General features: G+C 53.7%; 1 protein-coding gene across 1 annotated transcript in view; it reads right to left on the bottom strand.

Annotated features, from left to right (window-relative positions):
• The window catches only part of LOC311312929 (protein TANC1-like), a gene marked incomplete at its 3' end in the record, with an annotated part of 118509 nt that overhangs the window by 20708 nt on the left and 77801 nt on the right, over positions 1-20000 (bottom strand). The window contains exons 6-9 of the mRNA XM_084442937.1: positions 12686-12808; positions 10290-10571; positions 8898-9049; positions 2031-2262 (exon numbers count right to left, since the gene is read on the bottom strand). Coding sequence (XP_084299063.1) covers positions 2031-2262; positions 8898-9049; positions 10290-10571; positions 12686-12808 — 789 coding nt within the window. The remainder of the gene's footprint in view (positions 1-2030; positions 2263-8897; positions 9050-10289; positions 10572-12685; positions 12809-20000) is intronic.

Genomic DNA, 20000 nt, shown 5'->3' with positions numbered 1-20000 from the left:
GTGTGCGTGCGTGTGTGTGGGCGTGTGTGTGGGCGTGTGCGTGCGTGTGTGTGGGCGTGTGCGTGTGTGTGGGCGTGTGTGTGTGTGTGTGTATGTGTGATGAAAGACAGGATGTTCTCTAGATCACTCCGGTATCTCAGCCAGGATCTCTCTCTCTCTCTCTCAGAGCTGGAGCAGCAGGGCCCTACAGTAGCTCTGGTCCTGTTCTCATCCCCGACACACACACACACACACACACACACACACACACGCTTGCTCTTCTACCGCACCGCACGGACCAGACACACACTGAAATATTCATCACAGGGAAATGAAGAGATCTACGATTAGTGACTCTACCGGTCAGACTGTCAGATTAGATTTCTTTGAGGGGGGGTGGGGGGGGTCGGGGTTGGGTTCCCGTATAAAGATACTGCCGCCGGCGGTCAGGAAGTGAGCGCTTCTGTCCTGGGTCTTTCCATCACAGGGGGTCTGTGGTGATGGACAGGATGCATCAATGCTTTGTATCCTGTGTATTGCATTGTGAATGTGTATTTTGTTCTGCATCATTCTGTCTTGTCCCTGCACCCTGTCTAAGGTTCTCTACCCATCAGTGGTGTGGTACAGTACGCACCAACTGACCGAATAAAATTCCTAGTATGTGTAAAAACTACAGTACAGGGGCGCCCTCGGTAGCTCAGCGGGTTGGGGCGCTTACCATGTAAAGGTTTGTTCTTTCTGCAGCGGCGTGGGTTCGAATCCGGCCCACGCCCTTTTGCTGCATGTCTTCCCCTCTCTCTCTCTCTCTCCCACCTTTCCTGTCTGTCACCTACACTGTCCTATCATAATAAAGCAGACATGCCCTAAAAAAATATCTTAAAAAAAATTAAAAAAAACTACAGTACAATGTCCAATAAACTGATTCTGATTTATTTCCATATCAAGCCAAATATATACGCTATGAGGCCAGTCGTGTGAATAAGCAGAGGGGGATAGAGTGTGATCCCATTATTGAAACGACTGTCCTCCTACTGTGTATTAATATTTGGCCTGATACAGAAATAAACCAACGACGCATCCTTTCCATCGCAACAGCACTCTAGCAGTCTGTCTCCTCCTCCTCCTCCTCCTCCCCCTCCTCCTCCTCCCCCTCTCCTCCATCTCCATCATATAAACAAGGGGTTTGTTTATGTATGTCTACAGACTGCTGGAAAATAACCCCATATTGATTAAGTGCAGCAGCTGGCACAGACTGGGTACTGCGTACGAGACAACACCGTGACCTTGAGATAGGCACTCATGTCACGTTGCCCACCTCTCTCTCTCTGTCTTGCTCGCTCCCTCTCTCTCTCTGTCTCCTACTCCCTCCCTCCCTCTCTCTCGCTCGCTCCCTCTCTCTCTGTCTCCTACTCACTCCCTCCCTCTCTCTCGCTCGCTCCCTCTCTCTCTGTCTCCTACTCCCTCCCTCCTTCCCTCCCTCCCTCTCTCTCTCTCGCTCCCTCTCTCTCTCTCTCTCTCTCTCTCTCCCTCTCTCTCTCTCCCTCTCTCTCTCTCCCTCGCTCCCTCTCTCTCTCTATTTTTGTCGATCAAATAACTGTCCTCACACAGGGCTTCTCTCCAGAGAGGCAGTATTCTCTCTACCATGACAACAGTAGCACAAAAGCACATTTCCAACACAGTCAATTAAAAGCAACGCGCCGTCGAAGCCCACGGACGGGCGTCGACGCGACGCAATTAACCAAGTCCCGGCGGGGGCCGACGACATTCCCGCCCGGTAACGCCGCCTTTTGTGGGGATGCCTTATCTGTCCCGTTAAAATGGATTCTCAGGGTGACCGCGGACGGCGTCCCGTGTTAGACGAGACCTTCGCGACTCGCCGGACTGGACCTGGATTTCCGCGCCTCCGACGAGAGGTCGGGCGGCGAGGTTTCACGCGCGGAGGACCCCGGCCTTACCGAGGAACGTTCTCCAAAGGCTCTTCGTTCCCCGAGGAAGAGAGAGAGAGAGAGAGAGAGAGGAAAGGAGAGAAGGAGGGGGGGGGATTTCGGTACCTTTGCGGAGGTTGGCCAGGGGCTCCAGCACCCCGCGCCGGAAGGCCGCCATGGGGTCCTGGACACAGGAGCGCAGACTCAGCATGCTCTGGAGGTGGGGCTCTCGCAGCAGCAGCTCCCGGTAGGCGGAGAGCTGGTGAGCTCTGCACAGCAGGGCGGCGACACTGTGCACGAACTCCGGCACCAGGCAGGTGTAGGTGTTGTCGGCCTGGCAGTAGTGGTAGGCCACCACCTGGAAAGGGCAGAGAGAGAGAGAGAGAGAGAGAGAGAGAGAGAGGGGGGGGGGGGGCTTTAATGTCATTTGACTTTACATTTCGTTAATTGCTGCCAGGAGATTACACCGGTTGTCGGCTTTGGGAGGCAAGCTGGGAATCTGGCGGCAGCAGACCGGGGGTATTTGTGAAAGCCGAAAGCCGTGTTGACTGAAGGGAACGCGGCGGGCCCGGGTTCGCCCCGCTAAGCCGGAGTCGCCCTCGTTCGCCACTCCGCTGCGCTCTGACGCTATTCCTGGGTCTGGGGCCGGCGGCGGCGCGCGGCGTGACCTTGCGCGGTGACCTTCGACGAAACGGGGCCACGCGGTGACATCGTCCCCCGACCTCCCATCCACATCATCACGCAGAGGGGATAATGAGGATGATGAGGATGATGATGATGGAGCTGGCAGTGTGATTGGCTGGACGACCTCAGGTAACCTCTACCCAGAACAGCCCCGTCCCAAATGGGTCTCTAAAAGTAGGATGTGTGCTGGAGCTGCAGCTGGCGCTGAACAGGTTTCTGTTCACGGACCTCTGATTTAGAGAGGGGGGGGGGGGGGGGGACTCCAGAGGATTTGTGGCTCTCTCTGCCCTAATTACACTGGAACCTGGAGGAGCTGACACACTTCCAGAGACAGGGAGAAGAGGAGGAGGAGGGAGGAGGAGAGGGAGAAGGAGGAAGAGGAGGAGGAAGACGAGGAGCAGCAGATGACTGCAGGCTAGCACACCGGCTCGTCCTCTGTCTCCGTCGCTGTCTCCGCCGACCGGCTCGGCGGTCTGGGACACCGGCGCCCTGGGAGGAGCCAGGGACAGGGCCCGGCACGCAGCTACGCACCCTACGCCACCTTCACAAATTCAACCTCGCTTCTCTGATGACAAGTCATAAATAAATGCATGCGTTCAACATTTCTCGGGAGCGGCCTTTTGGAGTTGATCGCGCCCGCCGTGACGTTTGAAGGCAGGACCTGAAATGGAAGCCGTGATATCGCCGAGGGATAAATCACTAGGAGGCACTCTGGCTGTTGACTAAAACATGCCCTCGTCAGACCGAACTGCCGGGGGGTGGCAGAGCGCCTGGCGCTTGTCTGTCCGGTTTGGGGGGGTGGCGGCGGGGGGGTGTGGTGGAGGGACCTTGAGGCGGGGGCTCGCCTCCCGGTGCCGGGGGGATGTCGTTCATTCCCGGTGACGTATCATTGAATCGCTCCTCTTTCCTTGACGGTGATCGGGACAGACCGGGGTTAATGACTTGTTCTACACCTCCCTCTCCACAGGGGGGGGGGGGGCTGCCTGGTCCTACACCTGCCCTTGGAGACGGGCGGACGGGAGACATCAATCTAGAGAGGCCTGAGGAGAGGAGAAAACTCACTCTGATGGAGAGAGGGGAGAGAGGAGCACTGACAAAGGATCTCTGGCCAAGACTTTTCACAGCACGGCTACTGTAGCGCGTCCAGAGAGAGGGAGTCGGACACGCCGAGAAAATAATTGATGGGTATGGAAGAGAGTCCACTAGTAAAGAGAGACAGAGAGAGAGAGAGAGAGAGAGAGACAGACAGAGAGAGAGGAAGAGAGAGAAACAGAGAAAGATAGAGAGAGGGAGAGAGAGAGAGAGAGAGAGAGACAGACAGACAGACAGACAGACAGACAGACAGACAGACAGACAGACAGACAGAGAGAGAGGAACAGAGAGAAACAGAGAAAGACAGAGAGAGGGAGAGAGAGATAGAAAGCCTGGTCTTGTTGTCGAGTTCTCAACACCTCTGTACATGTTATGAGGAACAATGCCACAGAGGTGATCAGATGTCCGCGGCTATGGATGAATTACAACGTGGAAGGGAGAGAGAGAGAGGGGGAGAGAGAGAGTGAGAGAGAGAGAGAGAGAGAGAGAGAAACAGCTTCTCTGGAGCACCATCTCTGCAGCCACCTGAGGACACCTTCTAGCTGCTGCAGTGAGGTGGGGGGGGGGGGGGGGGGGGTGAGCTCATTCCCAGACGTGACCTTTACGCACATCCATCCTTGGCAGACCACTACCCTGGACATCTGGTGACCGTCCAGTTGCTTCTCTCTGCAGCGAGACTGCAGCTGTTCTACACAGCTCGTCCACAGAGACCCTGTCATTGAGAAACAAAGTCGTCTTGGTAGTGAGAGTCGAAAAAAAAAAAGAGGACAAGAATTATGCAAAGTCCTGACTTCTGAGTCAGCGCTGGGACTTGAATAAAGTGTTTGAATGAAATAAAATAAAGTGCTTGCGAGTGACCGCGCTCTTGAATTGCCCATCTATGCCTCATTGAAGCTGTGTCCGCATTGCAGTTGTCCAAAACGTTCTATGGGTTGCATCAGTGCCCTATTCATGTGGAGGACTGGTATATGAAGGTTATTACCGAAGAGGGACATGTCCTGTTCGTTTTAAGCAGCAGCGGCTGACGATGTGTAGCAGCTGCAGTGGGAGAGACGCTTCAGAAACACGGGGTCTCCTCAGAGAGAACAGGTTGGAAAGAGTTTCAAAGAATACTTTGTCGTGAGAGAGGCCGAGGGCTCGGCTGCGTTCAGGTGTGCTCCTGGCGCTCACGGAGGCCGTCGCGTCGCGTCTCGTTTCCCCCCGAGCTCGCCGCCACCGCCGCCGCCGCCGTCATCTCACACTCCGTTTGACGCCGGGTCGGGAGTGATCTACGGCGGGCCGCTGGCGGCGTGGAGGACGTGGCGAGGACGGGGAGGTCATCACGCATGTGGCTGACAGACGTGCGCTGACTTGGTAAATGGCGAATGGGCCGCGCCTATACGGGATGGCGCATTTATCCAAAGAGCTTTAAAATGGCCTCTCTACCCGCACTACCTCTTGTGCCACGGACGCCTTCGAGGACTTAAGACAGAGGACTAGAGCTTGACTTGATAGGAGACGAGCTACACACACACCATTCACAAGGACACAAAACAATGGTGTTTTTTTTACGTACGGTATGAAATCTGTAACCTAAGCATTCCTTACGGTACGTTTTCGTAATTCCATTGACGGACAGGGACACAAGTTTTATGTTTTATGTTTATTTTGGATCCCCTGAGATTCCTGGGGTCCACAAAAGGCGTTTCTTTTCTTCAGTTGGTGCCAAGTATGAATATTTCTACAAATATTTCTACACTACAGAGTTTGAAATGCCCCGTTACGCCGGAAGTCTTATCTGTTCGAACTGACGCTCGGAAATAAACTGAAATGAGAAACAAGACAAGTGAATGTCAGATGTCTATTTAAAACCCAGCCAGCGGGGAACCTTCTGGTTTGGAACAATTAGGTGATAAACGTGTGAGCTGTAATCACGGTTTAGAAATATCCGCAGGGCACCTCGGAAGCAATTTGGACGCCCGCAATCAATGTTGTTGACATAATTGGGGAATTAACAGCAACGCGGTGCTCTGTACATGGAAACACGACGCCGCGCAGGTCGGCCAATCGCAGCTCTCCCTGCCCATCTATTGTGTTGTGAACTATTATGCCATACAGTACAAAGCCCAGATTAGATAACAACCGGTTGTTCAGGCATTCGTAGGCATACAGCATAATCTAAGTGTTCTCAGATTCCAGGAAGTAGCGCTGCACATCATTATGCGAGTTCTGAGCTGTGGGCCAAATAAGCAGTCGGTTGATTTGGCCAATTTACTCTACCTGGGGCGTTTTTTGACATGTTCCCTTGGCAACGCAGAAGCCGGTGGAAGGGCATGTCTTTGCCACGAGACATTCCGACATCCGCGCGGGTAGCTCATTCCAGGTAATGCCGGAATGAGGTTTTCAACCTTGCCTTCTCTGTGGTATTAGGATGGCGAAATCTGGAAATGAGCCCAGAGAGACTGATACTGGGCCTGACTTCCCTGACAGGAAGTGTGGGAGGAAGAGAGACGGTTGTTTTTAACTACGCTCGCCGCTCTCCAAAATAAAGACTGACTGACTGATGGTGTGATTGTCATAATTGACATAAGCAGCAACAAAAGGGTGTTTGCATCCTAGTACTGTGCTATATATATATATATATATATATATATATATATATATATATATATATATACAAGCTTATATATATACAAGCTTAAAACTGTAAAGAGAGAATTCTAAATCAGCGGGGTGCCCCTGTGTTGTTTCCATTATACAGCAGATGACACACACACACACACACACACACACACACACATTTTCATCATACAGTACACCAGATGACACAGTTGGTTGAGGTGGTGTGTTGGCTGGTGTTGGACTTTAGTGGTGTGTTGGTTGGGGTGGTGTGTTGGGTGGTGTTGGATGGTAGTGGTGTGTTGGTTGGGGTGGTGTGTTGGGTGGTGTGTTGTTTGGGGTGATGCTGGATGGTAGTGGTGTGTTGGTTGGGGTGGTGTTGGATGGTAGTGGTGTGTTGGTTGGGGTGGTGTGTTGGGTAGTGTTGGAAGGTAGTGGTGTGTTGGTTGGGGTGGTGTGTTGTTTGGGGTGGTGCTGAATGGTAGTGGTGTGTTGGTTGGGGTGGTGTGTTGGGTGGTGTTGGACGGTAGTGGTGTGTTGGTTGGGGTGGTGTGTTGGGTGGCGTTGGATGGTAGTGGTGTGTTGGTTGGGGTGGTGTGTTGGTTGGGGTGGTGTGTTGGTTGGGGTGGTGTGTTGGGTGGTGTTGGATGGTAGTGGTGTGTTGGGTGGTGTGTTGGTTGAGGTGGTGTGTTGGGTGGTGTTGTACAGTAGTGGTGTGTTGGTGGGTCTGGTAGGGTACTGGTTAGGCTGGTTGGGTGGGTCTGGTAGGGTACTGGTCAGGCTGGTTGGGTGGGTCTGGTAGGGTACTGGTCAGGCTGGTTGGGTGGGTCTGGTAGGGTACTTGTTAGGCTGGTTGGGTGGGTCTGGTAGGGTACTGGTCAGGCTGGTTGGGTGGGTCTGGTAGGGTACTGGTTAGGCTGGTTGGGTGGGTCTGGTAGGGTACTGGTTAGGCTGGTTGGGTGGGTCTGGTAGGGTACTGGTTAGGCTGGTTGGGTGGGTCTGGTAGGGTACTGGTTAGGCTGGTTGGGTGGGTCAGGTAGGGTACAGGTCAGGCTGGTTGGGTGGGTCTGGTAGGGTACTGGTTAGGCTGGTTGGGTGGGTCTGGTAGGGTACTGGTTAGGCTGGTTGGGTGGGTCTGGTAGGGTACTGGTCAGGCTGGTTGGGTGGGTCTGGTAGGGTACTGGTTAGGCTGGTTGGGTGGGTCTGGTAGGGTACTGGTTAGGTGGGTCTGGTAGGGTACTGGTCAGGCTGGTTGGGTGGGACAGGTAGGGTACAGGTTAGGCTGGTTGGGTGGGTCTAATAGGGTACTGGTTAGGCTGGTTCGGTGGGTCTGGTAGGGTACTGGTTAGGTGGGTCTGGTAGGGTACTGGTCAGGCTGGTTGGGTGGGTCTGGTAGGGTACTGGTTAGGCTGGTTCGGTGGGTCTGGTAGGGTACTGGTTAGGTGGGTCTGGTAGGGTACTGGTCAGGCTGGTTGGGTGGGTCTGGTAGGGTACAGGTTAGGCTGGTTGGGTGGGTCTGGTAGGGTACTGGTCAGGCTTGTTGGGTGGGTCTGGTAGGGTACTGGTCAGGCTGGTTGGGTGGGTCTGGTAGGGTACAGGTCAGGCTGGTTAGGTGGGTCTGGTAGGGTACTGGTCAGGCTGGTTGGGTGGGTCTGGTAGGGTACAGGTTAGGCTGGTTGGGTGGGTCTGGTAGGGTACTGGTTAGGCTGGTTGGGTGGGTCTGGTAGGGTACTGGTCAGGCTGGTTGGGTGGGTCTGGTAGGGTACAGGTTAGGCTGGTTGGGTGGGTCTGGTAGGGTACTGGTCAGGCTGGTTGGGTGGGTCTGGTAGGGTACTGTTTAGGCTGGTTGGGTGGGTCTGGTAGGGTACTGGTTAGGCTGGTTGGGTGGGTCTGGTAGGGTACTGGTCAGGCTGGTTGGGTGGGTCTGGTAGGGTACTGGTTAGGCTGGTTGGGTGGGTCTGGTAGGGTACTGGTTAGGCTGGTTGGGTGGGTCTGGTAGGGTACAGGTTAGGCTGGTTGGGTGGGTCTGGTAGGGTACTGGTTAGGCTGGTTGGGTGGGTCTGGTAGGGTACTGGTCAGGCTGGTTGGGTGGGTCTGGTAGGGTACTGGTTAGGCTGGTTGGGTGGGTCTGGTAGGGTACTGGTCAGGCTGGTTGGGTGGGTCTGGTAGGGTACTGGTTAGGTGGGTCTGGTAGGGTACTGGTTAGGCTGGTTGGGTGGGACAGGTAGGGTACAGGTTAGGCTGGTTGGGTGGGTCTGGTAGGGTACTGGTCAGGCTGGTTGGGTGGGTCTGGTAGGGTACAGGTTAGGCTGGTTGGGTGGGTCTGGTAGGGTACTGGTTAGGCTGGTTGGGTGGGTCTGGTAGGGTACTGGTTAGGCTGGTTGGGTGGGTCTGGTAGGGTACTGGTTAGGCTGGTTGGGTGGGTCTGGTAGGGTACTGGTTAGGCTGGTTGGGTGGGTCTGGTAGGGTACAGGTTAGGCTGGTTGGGTGGGTCTGGTAGGGTACTGGTTAGGCTGGTTGGGTGGGTCTGGTAGGGTACTGGTTAGGCTGGTTGGGTGGGTCTGGTAGGGTACTGGTCAGGCTGGTTGGGTGGGTCTGGTAGGGTACTGGTTACCGTACCTTGGCGGCGAGGCGTTTGACGGCCTCCTCCTTGCGCCTCTGGATCTCGGGGGTCCCCGGGCAGCTGCTGTTCCTCAGGGTGTTGGTGGCGCTGGGGGGCGGCGTGGGCTGGGGGGGCTGGCTGAGAGGCAGGTCGGTGTGGGAGTCTCCACCTGGAGGTACAATGCAAGAGTTGGAAACCGGGGGAGCTGTTTCCATCAAGGTACTTTCACTAGTGGCTCGCTCTACTTCAAGCATTGACCTCAGCCTAACCCAGGCTCTCACAATACGATAATTAACAAGTATCTATACACATTACACAGTAAGCTTCAGGAATGTGATAAAGCCCATAGCTAGCAAAACCCATTGAGCCCCATTCAGGCTGATTTAAAGGCATCCACGGCTGTCTAAGGCAGCAAGTCTGTCTGTATTCATATTCAGGGGCAGCGAGTCTGCCCGAATTCATATTCAGTAGCGAGTCTGCCCGTATTCATATTCAGGCTCAGCGTATACATACTGATCACGATTACGCAATCCTCTCTTCCGTACAATCAGCCCATTCGATCTGTAGAGTCCATTTACGCTGCGGGTGAAACTCTGCAAGTACACAGTGTGCGCTACCACACAGAACTCATCCCGGCTACGGTATCGTGGTTTTTCTTTATCTTTTCAATGTGTCTACAGTACATAGTCTTCTGTGCCGTTACCAGAAATTGCCTCTCGGGGGACATTATTAAAGTTTTCTAAGTCGAAGTAAGTCGAAGGTATTTACAGGAACTGGACCGTCATAATGACTGTGCACATGATGCAATCTCTGACCGTCCAACCAGGGTTGCGTCGCCCTCGCTGGCAGGTTCATATTCCCATTATTGTGTGTGTGCGGGCGGGACGGGGGGGGGTTCTAAATCCAGTTGTCCCCGGTAACACCAGAGCCCTAGCCTGGCGAGACCATCCTGATCTCGCCAGCTCACATTCTGTTTCTCTCGCAAATCCGTCTGGATACTCTCCACAGAGATACGTTTGTGCCAGATCGGAATACGATCTCAGCGTTGGTTCTGAGGAATTTGAAATGCAAACAGCCAGGCTGGGCGGGTTTAGCTGTGACGACAGCGAGGAGCGGTTGAAGTTAGCGCGTGATAGACGATGATAGACAGATGGTTCATCCAATCACCTGCCAAGTAAGTGCCCGCCTTTTTCCATGCAGTTTCCAACAGAGTTGGAACAAACTCTCCGTTGGAAACTGTTTGGAAAAGGGCAGGCACTTTCAAAAATACTTGGCAGGTGATTGGATGAACCATCTGTCTATCATCGTCTATCATCGTCTTGCAAACCAGCTGACGCCTCAGGTCACCTGAGCCCTAATTCCCAGGGGGGAGGGGGAACTCTACCAGGTATGGGACTTATAATGCTTACTTTTAGGGGAGGCGCCGGGGCTGTTGGAGGCGATTTGGCGCATGCGGCCGCCATGGCAGCTGAGCGCCACCAGCCGGGAGATGACCGCCGTCTTGCCGAAGCCCACGTTGCCCACGACGACGGCGCCGCGGCTCTCGCCCGACTCGCCGGCCTTCAGCGCGTCCTCCAGCCGCTGGAAGAGCCAATCGCGGCCCACGAACACGGAGTCGGTGGTGATGCTGGGCACCTCGAACAGCAGGGGCTTGAGCATGATGTCCACGGGCTTGTAGGGAGCGAACCGAGCTGGAGGAAGCAAAATCAAAGAGCCCGTTTAGACTTGGTTTTAGAATGAGTTTCGGATGATCAGATTCAGAAGTGGACAGCGCTAAATACGAGTGTAAACGACCACCAGAACGTTTTGTGAAACATTTCCTCAAACCACTTGCCGAGGTGGTCTGGGATGCCTTTGACCTCATATCTTTAGTAGTCTAAACGCTAATGCGTCCTGATGCGTCCCCGGCAAAGACGTAACAGGAAAACACGTCATCAATGTAGGAGAATATTCCTTCTTTTAGCCTTCTCCTGCTCTCTTTCAAAGGAGGATAGTCTTATTATGTACGTCATCAAACATCTTTGGTTGCTTTCATGCACACTTTTTTTTGAATCTGCTCGAAGTCAAACCGACTGATTATTGATTTGTTTACATGGAACAGCTGTGCGACACGCACGCAGGCAGGATTGAGTGAGTTGCTATGGTTACTTATATGAACACAAGTGGTCAGCAGCACACATTTGGAGACGCATGATAGACAGGTGTAAACGGGGTGTCTCGCTGTCCACTTTTAATCCGTCTGAACAGGGTCAAACACACACACACACACATCGTTTTTAGTAGTGTGAACCTAGGGTTGCGAAATTCTGTGAATATTCACAAATTTCCCATGGGATATAACAGGAATTTATGGGAATCAACAGGAAATAACTGGAAAAACAGAATGTATTCCTGTTAATTCCCATAAATATCCAGTTTAATCCTGTCAATTACCGTTAATTCCATTAATTGTGAATATTCCCGGAATTTTGCAACCCTAGCGTTACAGTACCTCGCATAACAAATGACTAACGGTAAAGGTCTGTCAGTACATGTCTACAGCCTAGGTGTTGAGTTAGTGTTGAGTGGGACAGTGAGGCCGTCATCACCCCCGGCGTGTTCAGCACCAAGACAAGAACCGAGACGCTGATGTCGCAACGTTGTTTACAACAGCGCTGTTTACCTCCAAGATAACACCTCCATTACCCTCTGAACACCTCCCGCACAACGAAGCAATGAATATACAATGTTCAACATTACTCCGGGTAGATACCGAGTCTTGCGAGATCAAATACACGCACACACACGCACGTACGTGCACGCACCCACACACACGCGTACGTGCACACACGCACGCACAGACCAATAAGAATGTAGAGTCAGAGCCTTACAGTAGTTAGATCCAGTATACCCATGTCTATTGGATATATGGATTAGCATACTCCTACCATCTCTCTTTCACCTCTCATCTCTCAATAGTATCTATGCTCACACAGTTCAGTCCTCAGATCATCGGGGGGGGACTAATCCTATGAATTCTCTTCGAGCAGAGGTATAGATCTCCGTTCGTGGCTGGGTTATAAGTCTATAAGTCTATTAGGCGAACCAGAGGTAAATATCTCTGTCGGTGCCTGAGTTATTAGAGTGGTCTATTAGCTGAATCTTCTTTGACCAGAGGTAAACATCTCTGTCTCTGAGTTATAAGAGAGGTCCATCATCTGCCGGCCGCAGGCCACTCTATCTGTGAGGGGGAGAGGAGGAGAAAAAACAGACTTGTGTATATATATCTCTCTCTCTCTCTCTCTCTCTCACTCTCTCACTCCCTCTCTCTGTCTGTCTGTGTATCTCTCTCTCACTCCCTCTCCCTGTCTCTCTCTCTCTCTCTCTCTCTCTCTCACTCCCTCTCTCTCTCTCTGTCTCTCTCTCTCTGAAGGATTTGTTTGCCTTGGCCTGTGCTTGGTTTACAGGTATTGAATGATGGTACTGTACATTATTCATGCGCTTGTCCAATAATAACTCCAGGGGATTCCCCCCGGGGCTCTTCAAAAGACATACAGCACGGCGAGGACAAATGAGGCCAAGCATCCTTACTTGCATATCCTGCTAACAGCGCACGCCCAATCCCGCTCGAATTAATAGTGAAAAGCATAAAAGAGGATAGGGATCATTCGGAAATCCCTGCCGTCGTTTCGTACGTGTCCAGCTAAGGGGCGTGGCCGCTCTGTGAGACCGCGGCGCTGTGAGCGGTGGGGGTTTCTGGGTGTTTGCGGTGGAGCCCTCGCCGGACCAGACCGGACCGGACCGGCGCCCGGCAGGGACACGTTACCTTTGGAGTCCTGAGGCGCCCGTCCCCCCGTGCTGTGCCAGGGCAGGCGGATGGACGTCCGTAGGGGCGTGTTGCGCTGCTCATCCAGGTAGCTCAGGTCGTCCAGCTTGGTGGAACTGGTGGCTGCGGAGAGACGGGGAGAGAACGGAGAACTCGGTGAGGAACGCTCCTCAGACCCGGAGAGAACGGAGAACTCGGTGAAGAACGCTCCTCAGACCCGGAGAGAACGGAGAACTCGGTGAGGAACGCTCCGCAGACCCGGAGAGAACAGAGAACTCGGTGAGGAACGCTCCTCAGACCCGGAGAGAACAGAGAACTCGGTGAGGAACGCTCCTCAGACCCGGAGAGAACGGAGAACTCGGTGAAGAACGCTCCTCAGACCCGGAGAGAACGGAGAACTCGGTGAGGAACGCTCCTCAGACCCGGAGAGAACGGAGAACTCGGTGAGGAACGCTCCTCAGACCCGGAGAGAACGGAGAACTCGGTGAGGAACGCTCCTCAGACCCGGAGAGAACGGAGAACTCGGTGAGGAACGCTCCTCAGACCCGGAGAGAACGGAGAACTCGGTGAGGAACTCCGCAAACCTGAGGGAACAACACTTCAAAGAGTTTCAGTCGACTCTCGCTGAAAACCAATCGACATTTCAGTGAGGAGGGTGAAATAAATAAAAACCCACTTGGGCACCTGCCTGTCGACACTTGATAAAATTGGACTCTTTTTTTGAGCGATGAACGAAAAAGAAAGCAAAGATAAGGAGAAAAGACAGACCGACATGTCTGAGTCAGCCCCCCTGCAGAGAGGAGCATGAGGAGGAGAGAGGCCGCTGACTCGAGCTGACGGCAAAATAGAGATTTATTCCCCCTCTTGGATTCTTGCGGTGCAAGCGACCAAAACACAACAACAGTGGGGGAAAAAAGCATCTTAGGGTTCCAGTCAGGGTAGGGTACGTGAACAATAATCACGATACTAGGCCACAAAGCAACGCGCCTCCAGGTCAGTGAAGTGGGCTAGAAAGATTGTGGTTGACCCCTCCCACCCACCTCTTGTATTTGTAGCTTTTTTTACCTATTGTATTTTAGATTGCTATTCTTGCACTTTGCCTTCAGCACTAGATTATGATCACTTGTTTTAGAAAGGAGGTGCACTTCTGGCAAGTAGTAGTACATTGGCTTCTCCTACATTAAATGCAATTATTGTTAGTGGCCTTGGATGTAAGTGTCAGCCAAATGACTGTAATGTAATGTAAATGTAATGAATCACTCCCCTCCGGAAGGAGGCTGTGGTCCATCACCAAGACCTCACGCCACAAAAACAGATTCTTCCCTACGCCCATCAGCCTCATCAATAAGACCCATGTCCCCCTCTGACTCTGTTCCCTGTGACTCTGTCCCCTCTGACTCCCCCTCTCTGACTCTGTCCTCTCTGACTTTGTCCTCTCTGACTCTGTCCTCTCTGACTCTGTCCTCTCTGACTTTGTCCTCTCTGACTCTGTCCTCTCTGACTCTGTCCTCTCTGACTCTGTCCTCTCTGACTCTGTCCTCTCTGACTCTGTTCCCTCTGACTCTGTCCTCTCTGACTCTGTCCTCTCTGACTCTGTCCTCTCTGACTCTGTCCTCTCTGACTCCCCCTCTCTGACTCCTCCTCTCTGACTCTGTCCTCTCTGACTCTGTCCTCTCTGACTCTGTCCTCTCTGACTCCCCCTCTCTGACTCCCCCTCTCTGACTCTGTCCTCTCTGACTCTGTCCTCTCTGACTCTGTCCTCTCTGACTCCCCCTCTCTGACTCCCCCTCTCTGACTCCCCCTCTCTGACTCCTCCTCTCTGACTCTGTCCTCTCTGACTCTGTCCCCTCTGACTCGTCCTCTCTGACTCTGTCCTCTCTGACTCTGTCCTCTCTGACTCTGTCCTCTCTGACTCTGTCCTCTCTGACTCTGTCCCCTCTGACTCTGTCCCCTCTGACTCTGTCCTCTCTGACTCTGTCCTCTCTGACTCTGTCCTCTCTGACTCTGTCCTCTCTGACTCTGTCCCCTCTGACTCTCCCCAATCTGACTCTGTCCCCTCTGACTCTGTCCCCTCTGACTCTGTCCCCTCTGACTCTGTCCTCTCTGACTCTGTCCCCTCTGACTCTGTCCCCTCTGACTCTGTCCTCTCTGACTCTGTCCTCTCTGACTCTGTCCTCTCTGACTCTGTCCTCTCTGACTCCCCCTCTCTGACTCTGTCCTCTCTGACTCTGTCCTCTCTGACTCTCCCCAATCTGACTCTGTCCCCTCTGACTCTGTCCCCTCTGACTCTGTCCCCTCTGACTCTGTCCTCTCTGACTCTGTCCCCTCTGACTCTGTCCCCTCTGACTCTGTCCCCTCTGACTCTGTCCTCTCTGACTCTGTCCTCTCTGACTCTGTCCCCTCTGACTCTCTCCCCCTCTGACTCTGTCCTCTCTGACTCTGTCCTCTCTGACTCTGTCCTCTCTGACTCTGTCCTCTCTGACTCTGTCCTCTCTGACTTTGTCCCCTCTGACTCTGTTCTCTCTGACTCTGTCCTCTCTGACTTTGTCCTCTCTGACTCCCCCTCTCTGACTCCCCCCTCTGACTCCCCCTTTCTGACTCTGTCCCCCGACTCTCCCCCCTCTGTACTACTTGCACACGACCACTGACTGTACTGTACATAGGCTCTCACTGCACACACACACACACACACACACACACACACACACACACACACACACACACTGTATCACAACGGCACACACATTTTATATATAAAAACATCACACACACATTAACACTCCATACACATACTCATCGCACCCCATTCTGTATTTTGCACTGTTCATTTGCACTCTCCTGTCGAGCCATTACCCCCGGTCTAATGATGTCTACCCATCAGTGTTAAGCAGAAACTGAGCAGAACAAATTCCTAGTGTGTGTAAAAAACCTACCTGGCGAATCAAACTGATAAAACGGATTCTGATTCAATGCAAAATAATGAGCTGCCCTGCACCGGCGTAGAGAGACAACGGCGCCCCAACCCCGGGAGAACAATTCATTAAAAGGACCCCGCACGGCATAGAGGACAGGAGGCTACGTGTGAACAGCGATGATCCACCTTAATAAGAGCGTCCCTGGGTTTAGCAGACCGGTATGAGTCCTCCATTACAGAGACGCGCAACAAGTGCCATCACCATGGAGACCCAGCCTTCTAGCCCCCCGTCCTTTAAGAGGAAGAGAAGAATCAAAGCTCTCTACTACTTCATCAGTCTCTGTCTCTCTCTCTCTCTCTCTCTCCCTCTATCTCTCTCTCTCTGTCTCTCTCTCCCTCTCTCCTCTTTTCTTCTCCTCCCGCGCGCGCTAACTTCCTCTCAGGAATGTTTCACTAATTAGGACCCATCGGGTGCCGACGGACCCGCCGGACTACAATAGAACTTTTTACGTCCCGTGTGAGGGAAAAAAAAAAAATGCCGTGACCGCCATGACCCGAAAAAGGAAGGATGAACACGCACCGAGCCGCGCCCGCGAACTCCACTATAACTCCACGGACTTGTTCCAAGAGCCCCGGTCGCTCTGTTTACTCTCTGTATCCTTAAACCCCCCCCCCCTCACCAGACAACCCCAGCAGATACTCACAACGCGGTCAGCGGCGGCCAGAGAGACAGAGAGGCGCGGAGCTGGGCAGGACGACAGGTGTTTACGCCTCCTCCGCTTCCCCAGACAGACAGGCAGACAGACAGACAGACAGACAGACAGACAGGCAGACAGACAGGCAGGCAGGCAGGCAGACGGGCCGGCCGGGGCGGGGCGGAGGCCCTCTTAGCTAAAGCCTTCGGAGAGCCCTCCCCCCATGGTGGACGCGCTGGTTCGCTCGCCGCGGCGCCCCGGAGTGATCCTTCTGCAACCGGCGCTCTGGTCTGCGCAGAGGCACACTGGCAGCATTCAACTGGTGAGCAGCTAGGGGGGGGGGAGGGGGTCGGGGGGGGGGCTAGCACTCTCACTCAGCCCCGCCGGCGTTAGCGCCTCGCTAAATGAATCATGCAGGAGCTTTACGGGCGAGCGAGAGAGAGAGAGAGTCCCCCTCCTCCTCCTCCTGTTTCTCCTCCTCCCGGTCTTCCCGTCCGCGCAGAGTTTGGCGAGGGAGCGCAAGAGAGAGAGAGAGAGGGAGAGGGAGAGGGAGAGGGAGAGAGGGAGAGGGAGAGAGAGAGAGGGAGAGGGAGGGAGGGAGAGAGCGCTGTTCTCCAGTGTGGCCGATTACGGTTTGCACTGGGCAGCTGGAGAGGAATTAATCAATGATCCTCCCTGAGAGAGGGAGAGAGAGGGAGAGAGAGGGAGAGAGAGAGAGAGGGAGGGAGGGAGAGAGAGAGAGAGAGAAGGGCACACGAGGTGAGGAGGATGGGGGTACAGAGGAGAGGGGAGAATGATGTAAGGGAGAGATGGACAGAGAGAGAGAGAGAGAGAGAGAGAGGGAGAGAGAGAGAGAGAGAGGGAGAGAGAGAGAGAGAGAGGGAGAGAGAGCGGGAGAGAGGGAGGGAGAGAGAGAGGGAGAGAGAGAGGACTTGATGGATATGGAAGGGAGTGAGGGAGAAGGCATGAGCAGACAGAAGGAGAGAGGAGTCAAGTTGAGAGTCCATGCAGCAGTAATCCAGCTCTAGTGCATCAATCAAGCCCCCATGCTGACTAGAGTGGACTGCAGTGAGATTACGCTCTCTCTCTCTCTCTCTTTCCTGCTCTCTCTCTCTCTCTCTCTCTCTCGATCTGCCCATAATACCTATCTTTTGCAATCTACATTTCACTTGGCCGGGGTGGAGTGGAGGTGAGTCGGTAGAACTTGTGTTGAAGCCACAGATGCACGAACGAACGACAGGCTGCTCTTTAATGGAACTAGCAGCCAGCGCCCTGTCAAGACGCAGCCCTTCAAAAATGGAAATCCGCTCATGTTGGTGAAGAAACACAAACAACAAAAAAAACACTTCTGCTTTGAAGTCATGTCTGTTTTTTTTGGACATCTTTTCTTTCAAGATGCACATTTTCCCCAGGGTGCCGAAGCTTTCATTAGTTCTCTCTCTTCATTCTCTTCTTTCCTTCTCTCTCTACTCTTCTCCTTCTCTCTCTCTCCTTTTCTCCTTCTCCTCCCCTGCCTCGGCCGCTCTCCTCCCTCCTCCTCCTCCTCCTCCTCCTCTAGCCAATCACACCTAGTCCATAGCAGAGGAATACGATACCTTGCAGTCTGTCTGTGGGCTCGGAGCAGCTTTGAAGCATTCCGGGAGAGAATAGGGTTCCTTTTCCCCCGACGGACGTGCCCTTTGAATCCTCCTGTTCCCTTCCTCTGATCTGATCTGCTCCGCCGTGCCGAATCAGACCTGCCCTCGCCCTCCGGCCTGCACACCTTACAGCCTCCGCACGCACGCCATCGCCCCGCACGCTGCCGCCCGTCCCAGCCTGGAGCCGTTCACCCCGCCTGCCCCTGCCGGCGTCTATCTTCCCTTAATAACCCGGCGGTGTCTGCCGCCCTCGTGCCCTACTCGTACCCCGCGCCCCTCCCTACGTCCCGGTGGTACGGAACAAACCCGAGCGAGCTCCCGGCGTCCCCTGCCCACAAACTCCGCTCTGACCCGACGAGCCCTTGCGTCAGAAACCGAGCGTCGGAGCCGCAACTCAACGGGAGCGAAATGGAATCCAAGTGGCTCCCAGACACGCGTTTGGCCCGGAGCCAAGTAAACAGATCACAGCCAGTTCCTCTGGCGGTCGCTGGTGGCCGAGACCGTTTGTTTGTCCGTGATACGGAGACAGTCGTGAGACGACGAGGACGGAACGTCTTGGCACGCGCTCCGGTAGGGACCCGTTCTGTTCTGTTCGTTTGTGGCCAAACACAAATACCCTTGTTTATGAATATGACACACTTGTCATACTGTAGAATTGAACAATGAGGGCGCTTGGTTTGGAATGCGTTTCACAGGCTGTGTTTCCCTCAGAGGGTCCAACCTCGTGTGTCGAGTCGAGGGCAGCAAAGCCGGCAGACAGACGCACACGACAGAATACAGAGCAGCTTCGCAGAAGACCAACAGCAGTGTAGAGCTTCTGCAGCTTCACACACAACCTAGTCTGACTCACCTGATGTAGGTTTTTTGGGGATAAGCCTCGCCATTCGTTTATTACTGACCAATCAGTGGCGACGGATCTGAACCCCCGCCCAATCAGATTCAATCCAGGCTACGACGACAACAACAGCCTAGCAACCGCTCCGGCGAAGACGATTGTGATTGGTTTAAAGAAATACAGCGTTTTTTTTACCCCTATCCCCTAATGGTAAGTCCAGCCAGACCTTTCTCCAGCGGCCGGCACAGCGTAAACGAAGTGTGGAGATAGATCTGGCTATGCGAGACTACACACAACCTGAGCCCCAGCGATGACCAAGCCTACTGTACTGCAGCTGAACAACAGGTAAGAAACAGCCCAAGGAAAACAGGCTAAATGGGTAACATTGAGAATAGGACAATAAGGAGACAGCCAGGCCAAAGACATCTAATCAATTCCCTCAAGGATAAACAGGCCTGAAGTGAATGACTCATTTCTTTTCACTGTGCCGTGCGAGTCGAGTGTTTCCAAGGCCTCAAGCCTGCACCCCTAACCCGGCCTGCACACTTAACAGTGTCCCTACGGCCTGCCCTCATATCCTGCCCGCATCTGACCACAAACCCCCTCGACGCAGACAAAGAGGTAGCCTTTCACACAAGTAGCACCGGTCAATCAAACCACACAAGACAGCAGGTGGCCCTCTGGGGCCTCGAGAGATTAGGAGCTGAATGCTAACTGGATCTTCAGAAGTGGAGCGGATCGATCTCGAGCGCGTGTGGAGTCTTTATCTTGCTGCCACCCTAACCTTCAACTATTGACAGCTGCTCGAGAGAGAGTGAGAGAGAGAGAGAGAGAGAGAGAGAGGAGGGGGGGGGAGAGAGAGAGAGACAGAGGACACTTGGGCTGGCGTCGGCGTGACCTTTACCGAGGCTTCGCGGCGTGAAAAGATGTACGGCTGTCAATCACCGACCGTGTCTTTCAGTCTCCCGAAACCTAGAGACAGCCGTTAACTAGACCAGGTCAGGGGTGAGTAAACAGACGCCGGGGTCGACGGCACCGAGAAACCGGATGCCCGTTTCAAAAAGAGCGAGACACGTACGTTTAAGAATGACCACAGAATCCTCTCATAAAAAGGCGATGTTCACGAGACGAGCTCCAGGCCTGCCAGAGCTTCTATAAACCACGGCAGTCTGGCTGGGCTGTATCCCCTTGGTATTACGCTGGCGTTGAGAGACGTTCAGGATTTGGAATAAGA

Source organism: Borostomias antarcticus (genome assembly GCF_949987555.1).
Source record: "Borostomias antarcticus genome assembly, chromosome: 9".
NCBI lineage: Eukaryota > Metazoa > Chordata > Actinopteri > Stomiiformes > Stomiidae > Borostomias > Borostomias antarcticus.
This window is presented reverse-complemented; position numbering and strand designations above follow the sequence as displayed.